Below are 17103 nucleotides of genomic sequence, written 5' to 3' on the forward strand. Positions count from 1 at the left end.
CTATATAAATTTAAAAGTTCTTCTGAAAGAACAAGAGTTGCCATTTTACCAATGTTTGGACAGCTGCTACCCATAGCAGATGGGATCCCCTTTCTGCAATTTTCACATCTTCTCTATCATAATAAACTTTGCTCGTCTTCACACTAACTGTTACACAAATGTCACTTGGTTGAGTTTCATGAAACTGGTATAGTTGACCAAAGTGGATGGTTTTCATCTGGTCAACCCTAATGAGATCTGTACTTTGGTTCACTAAACATACACTGTCTGCACCTTCTGTTCTGTGTCAGTAGAGGGGGTGAAATGCTAACCCCATCTACCAGCTGTTACACAACTCTGAAAACTCTGCTTACAGTCTGCTAGTGAATCACAGAAAACAGAGAAGTGATGCAGTTTCTGAGGACTTGCTACTTACCTGAGGAACTGTGCTCCAAATGCAGCATGCTGCCTGTAGTTACATCACCCATACTTCACTGGGACAGCCTGCCTGTCCAAAAAGATGGCTACCACAGGCCTAGGGTCAGGTGTAGAAGCAATAAGTCAACAGAAAAACCAAGGCATTTCAACTGGGAATTCTTTTTTTTTTCTTTCCTTTTTTTTTGGGGGGGGGGGTGTTTCGAGGCAGGGTTTCTCTGTGTAGTTTTGGTGCCTGTCCTAGATCTTGCTCTGGAGACCAGCCTGGCCTTGAACTCACAGACATCTGCCTGGCTCTGCCTCCCAAGTGTTGGGATTAAAGGCATGTGCCACTACCGCCTGGCTCTTTCCTTTTTTTTTTAGGTTTTTCAAGACAGGGTTTCTCTGTGTAGTCCTGGCTGTCCTGGAACTCACTCTGTAGACAGGCTGGCCTCAAACTCAGAGATCCACCTGCCTCTGCCTCCTGAGTGCTGGGATTAAAAGTGTGCATGGTGTGTGTGTGTGTGTGTGTGTGTGTGTGTGTGTGTGTGTGCACCGCCACTGCCAGTTTGTCAACTGGGAATTCTGCCTCTGAGCACTTAGTCACATTCAGTACTAGACCCCTGTGGCACTTCCCTAACATCAGTGAGAGAGAGAGGAGCATCAGGCCTTACTGTCAAGATCATTATAATTTTTGGGAAATATAAAAATATAAATAACAGCAATAGTCTAAGAGTTTTAAGTTTCACACTGGGGCGGGATCCAGGAGAAAAAGATAACACTCAGACCTTAAAGGCAAAAGGCCAACACCAAAAGCACGTTTACCAAAAGCACGTTCAGTCTAGAGGTCTGGGCTTCAATGATGTTGTCTGCCCCCTGTGCTTCTTTTCGGTTAACGTTACAGATCCTCCAAGTCAGTTAAATCCACGGCCACTTTCAAGAACAGGGTGTCGTCTTTGATGTAGGTGTTCTTGGAATTCTCCAGAGTGGAGTGTGACACAAAGCGGGGACAGCCCGAGGCGATGTTCATCTCGCTGTCAGGCCTTCGGAAGCTGCTACTGTTGGGGTCAGCTCTGAAGGTCTCCACAATGTGGTTCTTCTTGCCACTCTGGTCCAAAAGCATTAGGGTCACCCTCTGCCTGAAGGGCCACTGTAACAGTGAGTCAAACTCACCCCTCATCACCACAAAGTACAGGGACAGGTGAGTCCCCTTCCCAGACCCATCGCCGTTCAGGTATGCTCTGGCGCAGAGCCGGTAGCCGCAGCGGCTGGTGTAGAAGGGCTGGCTGAAGACGGACACTGTGTGTCCCTCCATGGCCTCCCTCTTCTTCACCTTGTAATCTGTCACCTTCCAGATGAGCTTGCCACTGTAGCAGGCGCCCTCCAGCAGCTTAAATCGTTCTTCGTTCTTATTCAGCTGTGCCTTGTGGATATTAATGTGTGCGTCATGCTTGCTGGTCTCCCCCTCCAGAACAACTGAAAGGAAACACAGAACAGGAAGCTGCAGCACGGGCTTGCTAGCCAAACAGTGCCAGTGAAATGCTGGCAAAGTTGAGCTAAGCATAGTATCCACACGTGTACCGCACGCACGTGTACCACACGCACGTGTACCACATGCAGGGGTACCACACACATTACTAACACTAACTCAGTGGATGCCACGCCTTGGTAAGCTGACACCAAGCACACAGAGATGCGTCCTCTTACCCTGAAGCTTGCCTAAGTGTAAGATACACTGGGCATTCACCTCAAGTGAATTCTCACGCTCAGCCTTATGCTTCTTTAACTATTGTGTGTGTGTGTGTGTGTGTGTGTGTGTGTGTGTGTGTGTGTGTGTGTGTGTGTGTGTGATGTAAATGTCTATGCATTCTTGCATGTGTGTGTGCATGTGTGTGCATATAGAGGCCAGAGTTGATGTTGGGACTGCCTGAGCTGTCTCAGGGCCTTGTCTGAGTCCCCCACATCAGGGTCACCCTCGTTTTGGCCTAGGCAGCTTCACAAACAGGATTCAGCCAGTTTATCCCTGAGAGCTGGGCTGTGACATGTTGGAGGTGTTAGCTGCTCTCACAGATGCATGCAGGGAAGTCATGAGAGAAGTGGACTGCCACACACCTAATCTCTGGTCACTGGCTTCCAGCAGGCTAATCTTCTGCTTCACGCTGTCGATGGCTTCCACCAGAGACCGCAGGTCCGATCTGTTTTGCTGCTGGTTGACTGTTTGTAGCAGCTGCCGCACCTGCGCCTCCAGCCAGGCCGACTTGTCAATGTGACTGGTCAGAGTCTGGCAGTGCAAGAAGAGCATCAGATTTGGAAATTAGACAAATTCATAATTTGTTGAGACTGAATTTTAATGCAGATATTTCCCATATTATCCACCAATGAAAAGAAAGCGACACAGTCCAGAGAGAAAATTCACCAGCCCCTGCCTTTCCCATCCCCCTCTCCCATCTGAACGTTTCTGGTGAATCTTTGAGCTTTTCTTAATGTGTCTGAAGTCCCCCTCCACTTACATACATGTTCTTTGGCTGTCACTCCTCTGGCCTTAGCATGTCCTTCCCTGAGAAGCCATTCTCCCAGCCCCGCCTCTGTAAGGAAGCTGAGATGGACCAGGCCCCTGTTCTGGCCCAGGCAGAGCAGGACATGGTCTGGAAGAGGCCTACATGCTCCATGGCTCTCTCAGATGGAGGGCATTAATCTGTTTGCCTTGCCCATACAGTCTTAATACCACCCTGCTGGTCTCTGTTTAGAAACATGCCAGGACTAATAGTATGATAGGGTTCTTTTTTCTGGACGTGTTCACACATGTATATATGCACACACATCTGAACATACATGCACAGCACATGTAGAACATGTGCATATATGTATGCATATATGTATATGATGTACTGGATAAATAGAGTTTATGTGGCCCAGATTTTCCGGAACAAACAAATTTCAAATACATTGCCCACATTATATAATCTTAAAATTTTCCACTGCAAATCTCATAATGAGAACTTTTATCTATTAGGAATCTGCTTGTGATTATCTAATATTTGTGATCCACCAAGTGATTTTTTTTTATACTCTATTTTAGTGAGGTTTAACACATGCTCTTACAAGGGTAATTAATGATTTTGCTTTCTTGTCTTCAAAATCCAGAACTATGTTCTCGATGTGTCTCAATCAGGGAAATTAGCCCAACATGAATTAAAACCCTGATTTTCATACATAATATGAAAGTATGGTATAAATGTTACATGTACCAACAATGGTAAATACACTGGGTCATGAAAGCAGTGGTGTTACTATCAGAGGCAGGCCACGGCACATGCATATTCTTTCTGGTGGTGCATGCCGCACAGCCAGAGGAGCGCAGAGTGCCAGAAACAGTGACTGGGACAAGGAGTTGCCGGGGACGGGAGCTGTGCAGGTGCTGCTGGCACCCCCTGACTCTGGTGCCCCCTGACTCTGGTGCCCCCTGACTCTGGCCTCCCCTGACTCTGGCACCTCTGACTCTGGTATCCCCTGACTCTGGCATCCCCTGACTCTGGCATACCCTGACTCTGACATCCCCTGACTCTGGCGCCCCCTGACTCTGGCACCCCCTGACTCTGGCGCCCCCTGACTCTGACACCCCCTGACTCTGACACCCCCTGACTCTGGCACCCCCTGACTCTGGCATCCCTTGACTCTGGCACCCCCTGACTCTGGCGCCCCTGACTCTGGCGCCCCCTGACTCTGACACCCCCTGACTCTGGCACCCCCTGACTCTGGCGCCCCTGACTCTGGCGCCCCCTGACTCTGGTATCCCCTGATTCTGGTATCCCTGACTCTGGCGCCCCCTGACTCTGGCATCCCCTGACTCTGGCACCCCCTGACTCTGACACCCCCTGACTCTGGCGCCCCCTGACTCTGACACCCCCTGACTCTGGTGCCCCTTGACTCTGGCATCCCCTGACTTTGGCGCCCCCTGACTCTGGTGCCCCCTGACTCTGGTATCCCCTGACTCTGGTATCCCCTGACTCTGGCGCACCTGACTCTGGTATCCCCTGACTCTGGCGCCCCCTGACTCTGGTATCCCCTGACTCTGGCGCCCCTTGACTCTGACACCCCCTGACTCTGGTGCCCCTTGACTCTGACACCTCCTGACTCTAGCACCCCCGACTCTGGCATCCCCTGACTCTGGCACCCCTTGACTCTGGCACCCCCTGACTTTGGCATCCCCTGACTCTGGCACCCTTGACTCTGGTGCCCCCTGACTCTGGTATCCCCTGACTCTGGCGCACCTGACTCTGGTATCCCCTGACTCTGGTGCCCCCTGACTCTGGCATCCCCTGACTCTGACACCCCATGACTCTGGTGCCCCCTGACTCTGGTGCCCCCTGACTCTGGCAGCTCTCCTATGCATTTGAAATGGTTTCCATTTAAAACGTTAAGAGGAAAACCCCCAGTGAGGGGCTTTAGCCAGCAGTGCTGACTGAAAGCAGGTCACAGCTTTGAATGGAAAAGCCAGGTCTCACCTGGATGGTTTTCTTTGCTTTAAAGGATTTATATTAGTTTATTTTATGTGTGAGTGTTTTGCCTGCATGTATGTCTGTACATGCTGTAGGCGCTTGGTGTCTGCAGAGGTCAGAATTGGGTATTGGATGCCCTGGAACTGGAATCGTGGATGGTTGTGAACTACCACCATGTGGGTGCTGGGAATTGAACCCAGGTCCAATGCAAGAGCAGCAAGTGCTCTTACCTGCTGAGCCATGTCTCTAGCCCTTCTTTTCTTTTAAAAAAAATATTTATTTTATGCATATGTGTGTGTGCCCGAGTATATCTGTATGCACCGCGTGTATGCAGGAGCCTGTGGAGACCAGAAGAGAGTATCATTTCCTCTGGAACTGGAGTTATAGGTGGCTGTGAGCCACCGAGTCAGCACTCTCAACCCCTGGCTGTCTGTCCAGCCCTTACCTGGACGTTTGAGAGGAAACTTCCATTTCTACCAAACATCTGTGTGAATTGCTTAAACTCCTTTTCGAACTTCTTCACGGTGTCTGCCAGCTGCTGGATCTTGCTTTCTTTCTGTTCGAGACTCTGATATAATTCAGAGATCTAGTAACAAGCATGTGAACAAGGAGAGACAAGTCATTAATTGCATCCACACAGGCTCATGGGGTAACATTTTCTAGAGGGAAATGGTACAAGTGCATTTCCAGGGCAGTGTTGATGGGCAGAGTCTCATGTAATTCAAGAAAGTATTTGCAGGTAGTCTCTAAAATCAGACCCATAGACTGTTCCATCCCTGACCCGCGGTGACGGCCAGCCAGTCGGGTGTCACGTGGCTGGACTCTTTCATTGCTCGCTGTCAGACAGACACCTGTCAGCGCCTCACCGAATTCCTGCCAGCTCTGTCTCTGCCCTTCGTCCCCAAAGAGCCCCCTCGGGTAACTGTCAGCTCATAAGCAAGTATAGCCAAACTAGGGGAGCACTGCTAAACTTAGTCACCACAATCCATCTGTGTGTGCACACACGCACGTCTGCAGCTTCCTCTGCTGCTCTGGACCTGCCCCTTGAGACGGTCTCTCACCGAGCCTGGACTTGGGCTGCTGGCCCTCCACTCAGGTCCTCAGGCTTGCGCAGCAAGTGCTCTTACTCACTCAGCCACCCTGCCAGCCCAGAGTTTGTAATCTATGTGAGGGAAACAACCAGAAACCTAAGAGTGATCCCATTCAGTCTGAATGCTGGTCAACTTCCACTCACATTACACACAGAAAAGCTCTTACAGCCAGTTCTCACTTCGTATCATTTGTGTGTTTGCTTGGTTTCTGGTTTTTGAGAGTCTGTGGCCCAGGCTGACCTGGAACTAGCTACATAGCTCAGGTGACCTAGCCTTCTTGCCTCCACTTTCCAAGTGCTGGAATTTCAGGTGTACCACACACATACACATGCACACATACAGACAGACAGACACCCCCCACAGATGATACACCACAGACTCACTTGCACATACCACACACATCCTATCTGTTTAGCAATCACAGTCTTTATTAATTCTTTCCTAGGCTGTGATGCTTCACACCTGATCCCACCCTGAGACCTTCTCCCCTTGCACAGGAGTGTTCCCTCCATGGAAGCTGGGATCATCCTGGATCTCACAGCAGCTGTATGGAGCCTGGTACCAGATGGTGCTGGAAAAATATCTCCAGTTCATACTCCATATCACAACCAGCAACATCAAGAGACAAATCTGGTCTTCTATTTTTCCTGTTTCAATGTCTCCAGTGGCTTTTTTTTTTTTTTAAAGGAAACTGGGGGCTCTGTATCTTCTGATACCCTTGTGGCTTCACACTCATTTCTAACCCATGTGCATCCTGTCCAACAAGACTGCACAGCACCTAGCTAACCCATGTGCATCCGGCAAGACTGTTCAGTACCTGCTTCTACCAGGGGACTTCCTCATCCAGAAATTACCTTTTCAGTGCAGCCGCTCAAAGGCACTGCCTCTGGGAATATTTCCTTACCCACATCACCCACCCAGGCCCTCCCAGTCTCACTGATACCCACCCATAGCTCCTTCATGCCCCTCACAACTTGCTTTTAGTGTTTTTTTTTTTTTTGTCCTTTTCCTCCACTAGAGTGCTTGCTGAGACTCACTCCTTTATTCTCTGAACCCAGAGCGATCCCTTAGATGGAAGACACTGGAAGACACTGGATGTGTGTTTGATGAATGACGGACAAATGGCCATGAGGCCCACTTGGCAGTGCCCCCCCCCCCCCCCCCCGCTTCTAACCGGCTCCTGTTCTCGTGGTGCCCATCTCAGATACCATTCCCAGATTCTCTGCCTCCTAAGCATGCCACTTCAGCCTCAGAATGCCTCCATGTTATCTGCAGTCCACTGGTGCAGGGATGGCTCCCACCAACACCATTTCCAGCATCTCCATTCCCCTCAATACTGAAATGCTTCTTGTGTACCAGGCACTATCCTGAGAGTGCAAACGCATTCCCCTGCTCCCATCTACCACATCCCATTTACAAATGAGGAAACGGTGTGTGTGTGTGGGGGGGGGGCAGAGAAGTGGAGTAGGTGGGTGTGTAGCCTGCAGACTCAGGCCTTCTGGCTCCAGCACCCTCACTATCAGCCGTAAAGATAATAGGTAATTGTACCTATTTTAATGGAAATGCCACTCTATTACATTTTTAACAAGCCAAACACTGAAACACATTAGTTCTAACTTTTGATCCTTAAATCTCTTTTGAAACAAGGCAGAATATGCGTAAGTAAAGCAATACCTGAACACATAGTGTCAGGTTTACACAGAAGGTCACTGCTGTCTTGATCCCACACCTCAGTCTCCAGACATTCCTGTGTCACACTCGGGAGTTCAGGCACTCTACTCCATTTCTTTAAACTACAGTACCCTTTATGCCAGCCTGTCTGGGCACACGCCCTCCTCCTGCACACTCTGTTTCGATTCAGTATCAGCCTGGGGAGCTGGAGAGACGGCTCAGTAGTTAAGAACACATACTGCTCTTACAGAGGAGCTGAGTTAAGTTTCTAGAATCCATGTTGGGCAGCTCACAGCTGCCTATACTTCAGATCTGACACACTCCCCATACACATAATTAAAAATAAAGCAAACAAAGGTACAGCTTGGGTAGCCTACCCTGAGAAGCCTTCCACGGTTTTCCAAGAGTACCTTGCTGCAGCCTCCGTATCCCACACAGCATTATTGTGTTCCAGAAGGCACAGCCACTTATCTGTTCATATTTCCATGATTCTTCATGGAGAGGCTATGTCTTCTGTGAATCAGTGTCCCTAACAATGAACCCTATACCTTGCATATACTGTCTGTTCATTCAGTGGGTGTATGCATAGGGAGAATATAAAGAACTCGCAGTTCCCAGGCAGCAGGCCTGTGACCAGTTACTGCTGAGTTGGGATTTCTAATTTTCTCCTGGCTGTGACCCCGAAAAGCACACACCCACTGTGACGTGGAATTGGACATCACAAAATAATCTGCATTGGTAAACTTCTTCTCTGACAGCAGGTCTGAAAAGTCTTCCAAAATGGTCCTGCGACATAATTAACTTCCTAATAACCGCTCTTGGATGCTGTGAACGTTTCAGGAACCATGACAGGCTTGACAGCCAAGGTCAGTGAGTATGTATGAAGTTAATATGTGTTTATCGGGTTACAAAGCTTCTCCAAGGCAGCTTAGCTCTACATCAAAGTTCATGAAGCCCATAGTACTTAGAACAGACCTTCGACTACTGTAATGCTCTGATTGATCTAATTTTAAAATATCAAACAGTTAGTAGGTCCTCGGTAAGGACGAAGGGTATGTGCAAAGGCTGTGGAGTGGACGGGCTGTGGAGTGGACGGGCTGTGGCTTGAGATCCAGTCTGCCACTTACAGGTTACAAACTTCAGGCTTCTTTGATCTTAGTTCATCTGCAGGAGGTGATAAACCCAAAGAACTCAAAGGCACCTTCCAGTTCAAAGGTTCTATAGCATCGAGGGCGTAACTGACCACTAGTAGAAAAGCATGTGCCTTTAATCAGCTTACATGGAGCTGAGAGAGTATGAAGAAAACACAGCAGCTAAGTGTCAGCGGTTGCCCTGCCCCTTCCCACGTGGTCCCACGACTCACCTGCTGTTCTAGTCGGAAGTTCTTCTCTAAAACCAGAAGCATGTGGTCACGCAGGGCTGCCTGCTCATGCTCCTGCAAGTTCCCCCTCTTGCCCTTCAATACGAAGCAAAAGTGAAGTCCAGTTATTGAGAAGCTCCCCAAACGAGGCAGGTGACAGGTACCCGGTTAACACAGAACCTCAGCAACTTTACCAACTTAGTTTCCCTATGCAATTTTTTTTTTTTCTAGAGAGATGCAGGAAAAATGACTCCACTGGGTCCTTTCTCAGCTTTAGAATTCTCCAGCAGCCAGGACCAAACAAGCTTACAAGACAATGAACCAGGCTGCTATCAAAACTCCACTGCTGACTTTCTTCCTGCCTTGGTGCAGGCATAGCCACACCACTCAGCCATGCCCATGCATGGTCTCCACCACTCAGCTATGCTCATGCATGGTCTCCACCACTCAGCTATGCCCATGCATGGTCTCCACTACTCAGCTATGCTCATGCATGGTCTCCACCACTCAGCTATGCCCATGCATGGTCTCCACTACTCAGCTATGCCCATGCATGGTCTCCACCACTCAGCTGTCCCCATGCATGGTCTCCACCACTCAGCCATCCCCATGCATGGTCTCCACCACTCAGCTATGCCCATGCATGGTCTCCACCACTCAGCTATGCCTATGTATGGTCTCCACCACTCAGCTGTCCCCATGTATGGTCTCCACCACTCAGCCATCCCCATGCATGGTCTCCACCACTCAGCTGTCCCCATGCATGGTCTTCACCACTCAGCTATGCCCATGCATGGTCTCCACCACTCAGCCATGCCCATACCTGGTCTCCACCACTCAGCCATGCCCATGCATGGTCTTCACCACTCAGCTATCCCCATGCATGGTCTCTGCAGACTGGTTTTAAGCCTGGCCCAGTTCCCTCTTCTCCAGAGCACATTTCTATATGCCCTGCTGCAGGGGACAGTGAGCCTGCAGCCTGCTTTTAATTTTGGCCTGTGCAAATTTGTTGCACTCAGAGTCGCACATTTGAGAGAAGGAATGGCTACATCTCCCCTGACAGTTACACTGCTTATTGGCTGACAGTCTACTGCTAATAAAAGCAAAGATCCATATTTCCCTATGTTTCTAGGCAAACATATGTCCTCAGCTTCCCTTCAGTGGAGGGCTGGCCCCTTGGTAGCCAGATGCTCCAAGGAAGGTAGGTTCCAGAGAACAACTCCCCTACCAGCCCTCAGCTCTTGACACTGAGGTTAGCACTAGAACACAGCTCAGCTGGAGGCAGAGCCTGACTGTAAAGTCTTTGCAGCACTAGATGTAATGCTGCCACACCACCCTAAGAGGTAAACCCTGACCCTTCTGCAGCTAACATAACCACGAGTTCTCACAATCTATTTCAAGGCTCCTACTGATAGACATGGTGGGGATGGTGCTAGGGATTAACCAGCAAGCTCCTAATGTGCTCTACCACTGACTAGTCAAATTTTAATTTATTTTTTAAACTAAAAAATGTACTTATGTTAAAAATATAATTGGGGTAATTAGACTCATAGAATATACAGGTTATACTCATCATGATGTTTCAGCTTCTATTCTGAACAAATGGAATCTGCCAAAAGGCCTGAAGTAGAGGTCAAACTTTGTTCTCTCTAATTTATTTTATACAACTTACTGAGTAATTATTTTAAAGCTGTTTTAACATATTGAAAATGATTTTAAAGCATGATTTCAAATCACTTTATTTCAGCAATTTCTTTCCCCAGTGCTAGGAATCCAACTCAATGCCTCCCTCACATCTGCCAGGTAGGTACTCTACTATGGAGCTATGCCCACAGCCTCAGATCTCTTTGTTTCAAAACATTTAGTGATATACAGTGGTACCATAAACCCAGGAATCAAGAGAAGGATGACTCTGAAGAGTTCCTAACCCTGGTAGACACAACAGAGCAGAATCAGAAACCAATGCCATGGTTGGATTTATGTGACAACCTGGTTAGGCTATGTTCAATGACAACTAGTCTAGGTATAGACATGATTACAACTGGTCAACCTTAAGTAAAGATGATCCAACTATAATGTGGGTGGGCCTTGTCCAGTCAGCTGAAGGCCTAGGTGCAGATTTCTCATGACCTCAACACAGAAACTCCAGCCCGAGAGCTCAGTCTGCTGATCTGCAGATGTGGGGCACATGAATCCCACCACGGCAGAATGAGTCTCCCTACACATCTGTATGAACAGATACATGAACATAACATATACATGTGGAAATATGTATGCATGTAGGAGTTCTGTTTCTCTGGAAAGCCCTAACTCCATTGTAGTCCAAAAGTTCTAGTGTCCTTCTGCCCTTCTGTATCCTGAATAGAGTTAAAAAATAAAATGAACTCACCAGTGAATTACAGAGGCAGAGATGAAGATGACCCACACCTTACCTTGACAGTACAGCCGTAGTGCTTAAAGGGACAGTCTTGCTCCGCCTCAGGACACACAGTGAGGTGTTCGTTCACCTACAGAATGGGACAGCCTAAGCTGTGGGAACACACGGATTCTTCAACTGTTTGCTATAATCAGGGAACCAAGGGCCACTTGAGAGGAAGTGAGGACAGCAGGGGAAACTCTGGTGAAAACAGAGGGTGTGCAAGGGCCGGCCCCAGAAGACAGGCGGAGTCATCACAGGGTTATGGAATCCTCAGGCCTTTGTCTACGGTTCTCATCAAACCCACACCGCAAAGATTGCTAAATGTTTCCCCTATACTCTCCAAGGAGGACTGTTTACTCACCTCGGTTCTTGGAATAGTCCTCAGACACTTGTTAGGACAAGACACCGGGTACGCAGGACACACGTTTTCCTCATGATCCTGAAACAGAGTGTGTGGGAAACATAGCCAAGATCTCTTGCCTCAAGGTGTTCATATATATGTCTCTGGAGAGACACATCATGTGACTTGCTCTTCATAGGCAATTATAGCCCAGTTTCAAAAAAAGATTAGAGATGCCTGCTTTCTTGATGTAAATTAATTCAACTAAAAAATTAAAATTTCTGAGTGTCTGAAAGATCAGAAGGCTTGGGGCACGAAAAAGTCAGCTTGGGGATGGACTAGCGAGGCCCCTCTGCACATGTAAGAGTGCCCGTGGTCTCCATGTTGATATCCTGCTCCTCCAGCCAGGTAACAGAATCCAGAGAGCAGCCATTATCATCGCCTCCACATGACCCAGGCCTTGCATCTCATTTCCCATATTTGCAGCAGGGGCCCAATGCTATTGTCATGAACAGTAAATGTAGAGTCCCACCAAGGAAAAGGCTTAAGAGTTCTTTGCAGAATCTCAAACTTCTCCCCTCTCCCCCCTATTTGAGAACTACCTATTTATACAGCCAAGGATGAACCATCCTTGAACTTCAGATCTCCTGCCTCCACTTTTCAAGCTCTGAGAGGACAGGTATGTATCACCTGGTTTGTGTGGTGGGGGTTAAACCTATAGCCTTGTGAATGTTAGGTGAGCATGCTACCAGCTGAGCTCCAGCTCCAGCCCCAGATGATACAAAACCACATCTGTTTAGAGACAGGGTCTTGTGTAGCCCAGACTGGCCTAATGCGAAGAAGCCAAGGATGAACTGCTCATCCTCCTGGCTCCAAGTGCTGGGATGAGAGGTGTGAGCCACCATGCCTGGTTTATGCCATGCTAGAGATCAAATCCAGGGCTTTCTGCATGCTAGTTAAACACCCTATCAACCGAGCGACATCCCCAGCCAGGTAAATCCTCTCCTTAGTCCAAATTCAGTACAAATAAGAAAAGAATGCACTTCTGAGTCCCATCTGAGCTGCATGCATGGCCACCCACGGGTGCCTGCTCTCACCTGCAAGCTGGTGACCACCACGTCCCTCTTGCAGTAAAAGCACTTCTCTTCTCGGAACTGGCAGTACGCACTCAGATGCTCCTTCACGTCTTTCCGGAGCATGGCTTCCCGGCAGCTCTCGTTAGGGCAGGGCATGGTTTGGAAGGAGCAGTGCTGAAGATGGTCCTGCAGCAGGTGACAGCAGCCCCAGGGGCGGGGCCAGTGTGGGGCACAGCTGGGCAGAGAGCCAAGGGCCAGCCAGGCTGGCCTCTTCCCAGCTGTCATGGAGACCCACTGCCCTTCTGAGGACAAGGGCAGAGAGGCTGCTGGGGCTGGCACTGTGGAAGCTGGTCTGGCTCGTCAGGAGTTAGGAGACTGTTGGGGTAGGGTCTGGGAGGGTTGAGGGGGCAACAACATGAAGTTTGTTTAGAGAATCCAGTGCCTGCTCCTGTATGAAGTACCAGGTCCTGGGCGTTCTCTCCAGCCTTTCCAGTGAGTGTGGCAGTCTCTGTGGGATTTCTGTTTGTGTTTTTTCCCATCCCCATCCCAGCACCTTCTATTAATCTCTGCACAGCAGACGCAGGACAATCAGAAGAAGGAAGGGAGCAGCTGACTCCACAGAAGTGGGGTACAGACTAACGATGGGGGAGACACAAGGAGAGAGAAGGCAGGTTCCCGGGCAGTAGGAGGACAAACAGGCTTTGTTCAGTTAGATGACCCGGAATGTTCTTAATCAGGGCACGAGTGAACTGAAGGTATTTATTCAGGGCTTGACACACCAGACACTGAAAACACCTCACGACTCCAAGTTACTACGACGCTGCTGAGGCACAAGAACCCGTCTCTCCACAGGACACCTTCACACAGCTGGCCCACTGAAGCCCACAGCCCAGATGTGGCCCACGCTCATTATCTCCGTGGCCACCTCTCTTTCTGAGCTGTTTCATTCACGTACTGCTATGGCTGGTTTGCTCTGAAGGGCGGGGGGAGAAATGGGAGCCGTGCAGAGCCTGCATACTGTCTGTTTAAGTAGCAGGTATGGTGGTGCACACCCTTAACCTTAGCACTACGTGGGCAAAGGGAGATGGACCTCTGAGTTCAAGGAGCCTGGTTTCTATAGTGAGTTCCGGGTCATTCAGAGGTACATAGTGAGACCTCATATATATTTTAAAAAGTACAATAAAATAAAAAACTTCGTTACATGTATTTGTGAAGGGCGGGGGTGCAGGTGGCATGGTGGTGGGTTTGTGGAGGTCAGAAGACAACTTGTAGAAATTTAGTTTCCTTCTGTCGTGTGGGTTCCAGGAATCAAACTCAGGTCATTCGGCTTGGAGGCGGCACTTCTTCCTGACGGGCCATTTCGTCTACCCTAGTGTCAGGCTCTTAATGGAGGGGCGGGCTGAGGACCGGGGGAGAGGCAAAGCCCAAGTATTTTACTACTGACTCTTTCTAAAATTTTATTTATTTAATGTGTCTGGGTATTTTGTCTGTGTACCACATGGGTGCCTGATGCCCAAGGATCCCCTGGGACTGGAGTTGGCTGTGAGCCACCATGTGGGTGCTGGGAATTGGAACGAGGGTCCTCTGGAAGAGCTGATGCTCTTAACTGCTGAGCCACCTCTCCAGCCCCTACTATTAGCTCTTAACAGAAACAGTTTGCTGCCTGTTCTCAAGGGAAAGCAGCCGAGGAGTAGTTTTTTCTTTCTCAGCATGAGGTTAAAGTTATTTCCTTTTGCCTTTTGAAAACCCAGACTAACTTCCTGATAGTCTCCTTGACTCACCTGAACTGCTGACATTCACTCAGACCTGTGAGCTCCCCCACCTCACCACACAAGCCGCTGGAGACATGAGTGAGAGCGCTTGGCAAACAGCTACAGAACGCAGATCCGGCTCCCCACAGCCTGTGTGTGCTCCCCACAGCCTGTGTGTGCTCCCCACAGCCTGTGTGTGCTCCCCACAGCCTGTGTGTGCTCCCCACAGCTTTCCGTGGTGTTCCAAGGCCATTTGTTTTTCTGGCTTGGTGACAACACAGCTGGACAAAAAGCCTCGCCTAGAATCTGTCACTCAAATGAGCGGCAACAGACTGTTGCACAGAAAACAATGGAGTCCTGTGAGCTCCCCCAGGGCGACAGGGAAATCATCTACACATTTATCATCCCAATGCCCAGGGTGGGTGGGTGGTGTGTGTGTGTGTGTGTGTGTGTGTGTGTGTGTGTGTGTGTGTGTGTTTCCTGGAGGCTTGATGAAGGGCTGAGTCATCTGCCATGCATGTTCCAAACAGTGTGGGTGTGAGGGGAAAATCTCAGCAGCTGCCAAGCAATTCCCTGGAAGCTAGAGGTGGCTGAGTCACTTGTGTGAGATTGAGCCTGATAGGGATGAGCCTTCCTCAGCCCAATGGGATGAGCTGTCTCTTACAGGACTCCACCTCCCTCACCTGCACCTCCCTGACACCTCTGTTCACGTCTCCACCAGTGCCTGGCTCACAGAGCACATCCGGTGTGGCCTGGCTCAGTCTCTGTCACGGGTCACAACGTAGACCAGAACGCACAGTCCCCAGCACCAAGAGACAAAGCAAAGGCTTGGAGGGAAGGCCAGACCCTCCCAGCTCTGCCCTGTGCCAGTCAGCCTGCCTCCCACCCTGGGGTCCCGCAATTATGCATCCCTGCTGGATGGATTTTTCCTTTTGTTTTTTGTTTTGTTTTTTTTTGAGACAGGGTCTCTCTCTGTGTAACCCTGCCTGTCCTGGAACTCACTCTGTAGACCAGACTGGCCTCAAACTCACAGAGTTCTGCCTGCCTCTGCCTCCCGAATGCTGGGGTCCTGGGAGTGTTCTTTTTGCCTGCTCCCTCTTCTTGACTCAACGATCCCATAATTACAGCCTAGTATACAGATGGTGCTTTCTCCATGCTCCTACAGAACAAGCCCTTTGGTTACACCTTCGCCCTTGGTGCTCATGGTACTGCCAGATTGGGGACAGTCTGAGAGAAACCCAGGGAACTCTTTACGTGGCTCAACCAGGGCCCATCACAGAACGGTTAAGTGGGTGCCACCAGAAGGATGGCATGGGCAACACTGGTCCTAAGTGATACCAACCTGGAATCGTCCCAGAATGATCCTGGCATTGCATCCGGGGGCATTTTTGCAGTAGACGTATAAATTGAGGACCTCTCTTTTGCAGCAGTTGTCTTTGAACACCTAAAATACAGACATGATCAGTCACACACCCTCCAGCGCACTGCGGTGGTGCAAAGGAAGCTATGGAGAGATTGGTCTTCAAGTCTATCTCAGTGGATGGAAACTTCCAGGCAGTGGCTGAAACGGAAATGTCACAAGACCACATTGAAAGTAAAGGCTGCCTCAGACACACACTTCTAGGAAGTCACATCAACTCAACACTCAACACAGCAGGCTGCAGCTAGGGGAAGCACAGGGTGAGCTTGACCCCAGACAGTCAAAAGTCAAGAGGAGGCTGAGGCCAAGGTTGAGGGCTGTTTCCCACTCAGGTGTAAGTGTCAGTGCCCCTGGAAAGTGCTGGTTGGTTATTTCAGCACAAATTGTGTATTGGTTTGCTTCCTCTATAAAGAGTCAGAGAGTAAATACTGTTAGCTCAGCAGGTCACAAGGCAACCATTCCTGAACTCGCTCTGTAAAGCAGGCTGGCCTGGAACTCACAGATTCACCTGCCTCTGCCTCAACTCTGATATCTAAAAGACTTACACAAGTAGGCACAGCTGTGCTCCAATAAAACACTTATGGACACGGGAAGTCAAATAGTGTATAGTTTTCACGCTCCACAAAACATTATTCTTTGATTTTGAATTTTTAGATGACTTATTTATTTGTGTAAGTGTATGTGCCTGCATGAGTTTACAAGCACCATGTGCATGAAGTTACCTCTAGAGGCCAGAAGAGGGTGTTAGAGCCCCTGGAACTGGAGTTACAGACAGTTGTGACCTGCCCTGCGGGTGCTGGAAACTGAACCCAGGTCATCTGCAAGAGCAGAAAGTGTTCTTAACAGCTGAGCTGTCACTCCAGCCCCCTTGGTTTTTAAAATAAATTATTTCAAAGTAGTTTAAGACTCACAAGAGGTTGCAAAAACAGCATATTTTTTGTGATTCTTTTTTCATGAATGTTTATGAATGTGAAAGCCATTCTCTTAGTTTAGAGACAAAATTGATAGAACTTGCCCAAGGTTGTAGCATGCCTGTCCCTGACAAACACACTGAGAACCACTTGGCCCTCTGGAAGGCAACTA

The 17103-nt window shown here is 49.1% G+C and overlaps 1 protein-coding gene across 1 annotated transcript in view; it reads right to left on the reverse strand.

Annotated features, from left to right (window-relative positions):
- Nucleotides 1-1063: 1063 nt before the first annotated feature.
- The window catches only part of Traf5 (TNF receptor associated factor 5), a 43884-nt gene continuing 27844 nt past the window's right edge, over nucleotides 1064-17103 (reverse strand). The window contains exons 4-11 of the mRNA XM_052738037.1: nucleotides 15943-16044; nucleotides 12871-13035; nucleotides 11795-11872; nucleotides 11447-11521; nucleotides 9018-9110; nucleotides 5338-5478; nucleotides 2506-2674; nucleotides 1064-1869 (exon numbers count right to left, since the gene is read on the reverse strand). Of these exons, the coding sequence (XP_052593997.1) occupies nucleotides 1292-1869; nucleotides 2506-2674; nucleotides 5338-5478; nucleotides 9018-9110; nucleotides 11447-11521; nucleotides 11795-11872; nucleotides 12871-13035; nucleotides 15943-16044 (1401 nt within the window). The 3' untranslated portion in view covers nucleotides 1064-1291. The remainder of the gene's footprint in view (nucleotides 1870-2505; nucleotides 2675-5337; nucleotides 5479-9017; nucleotides 9111-11446; nucleotides 11522-11794; nucleotides 11873-12870; nucleotides 13036-15942; nucleotides 16045-17103) is intronic.

Source organism: Peromyscus californicus, unplaced genomic scaffold (genome assembly GCF_007827085.1).
Source record: "Peromyscus californicus insignis strain IS unplaced genomic scaffold, ASM782708v3 Scaffold_14__1_contigs__length_90479793_seg_2, whole genome shotgun sequence".
Classification (NCBI taxonomy): domain Eukaryota; kingdom Metazoa; phylum Chordata; class Mammalia; order Rodentia; family Cricetidae; genus Peromyscus; species Peromyscus californicus.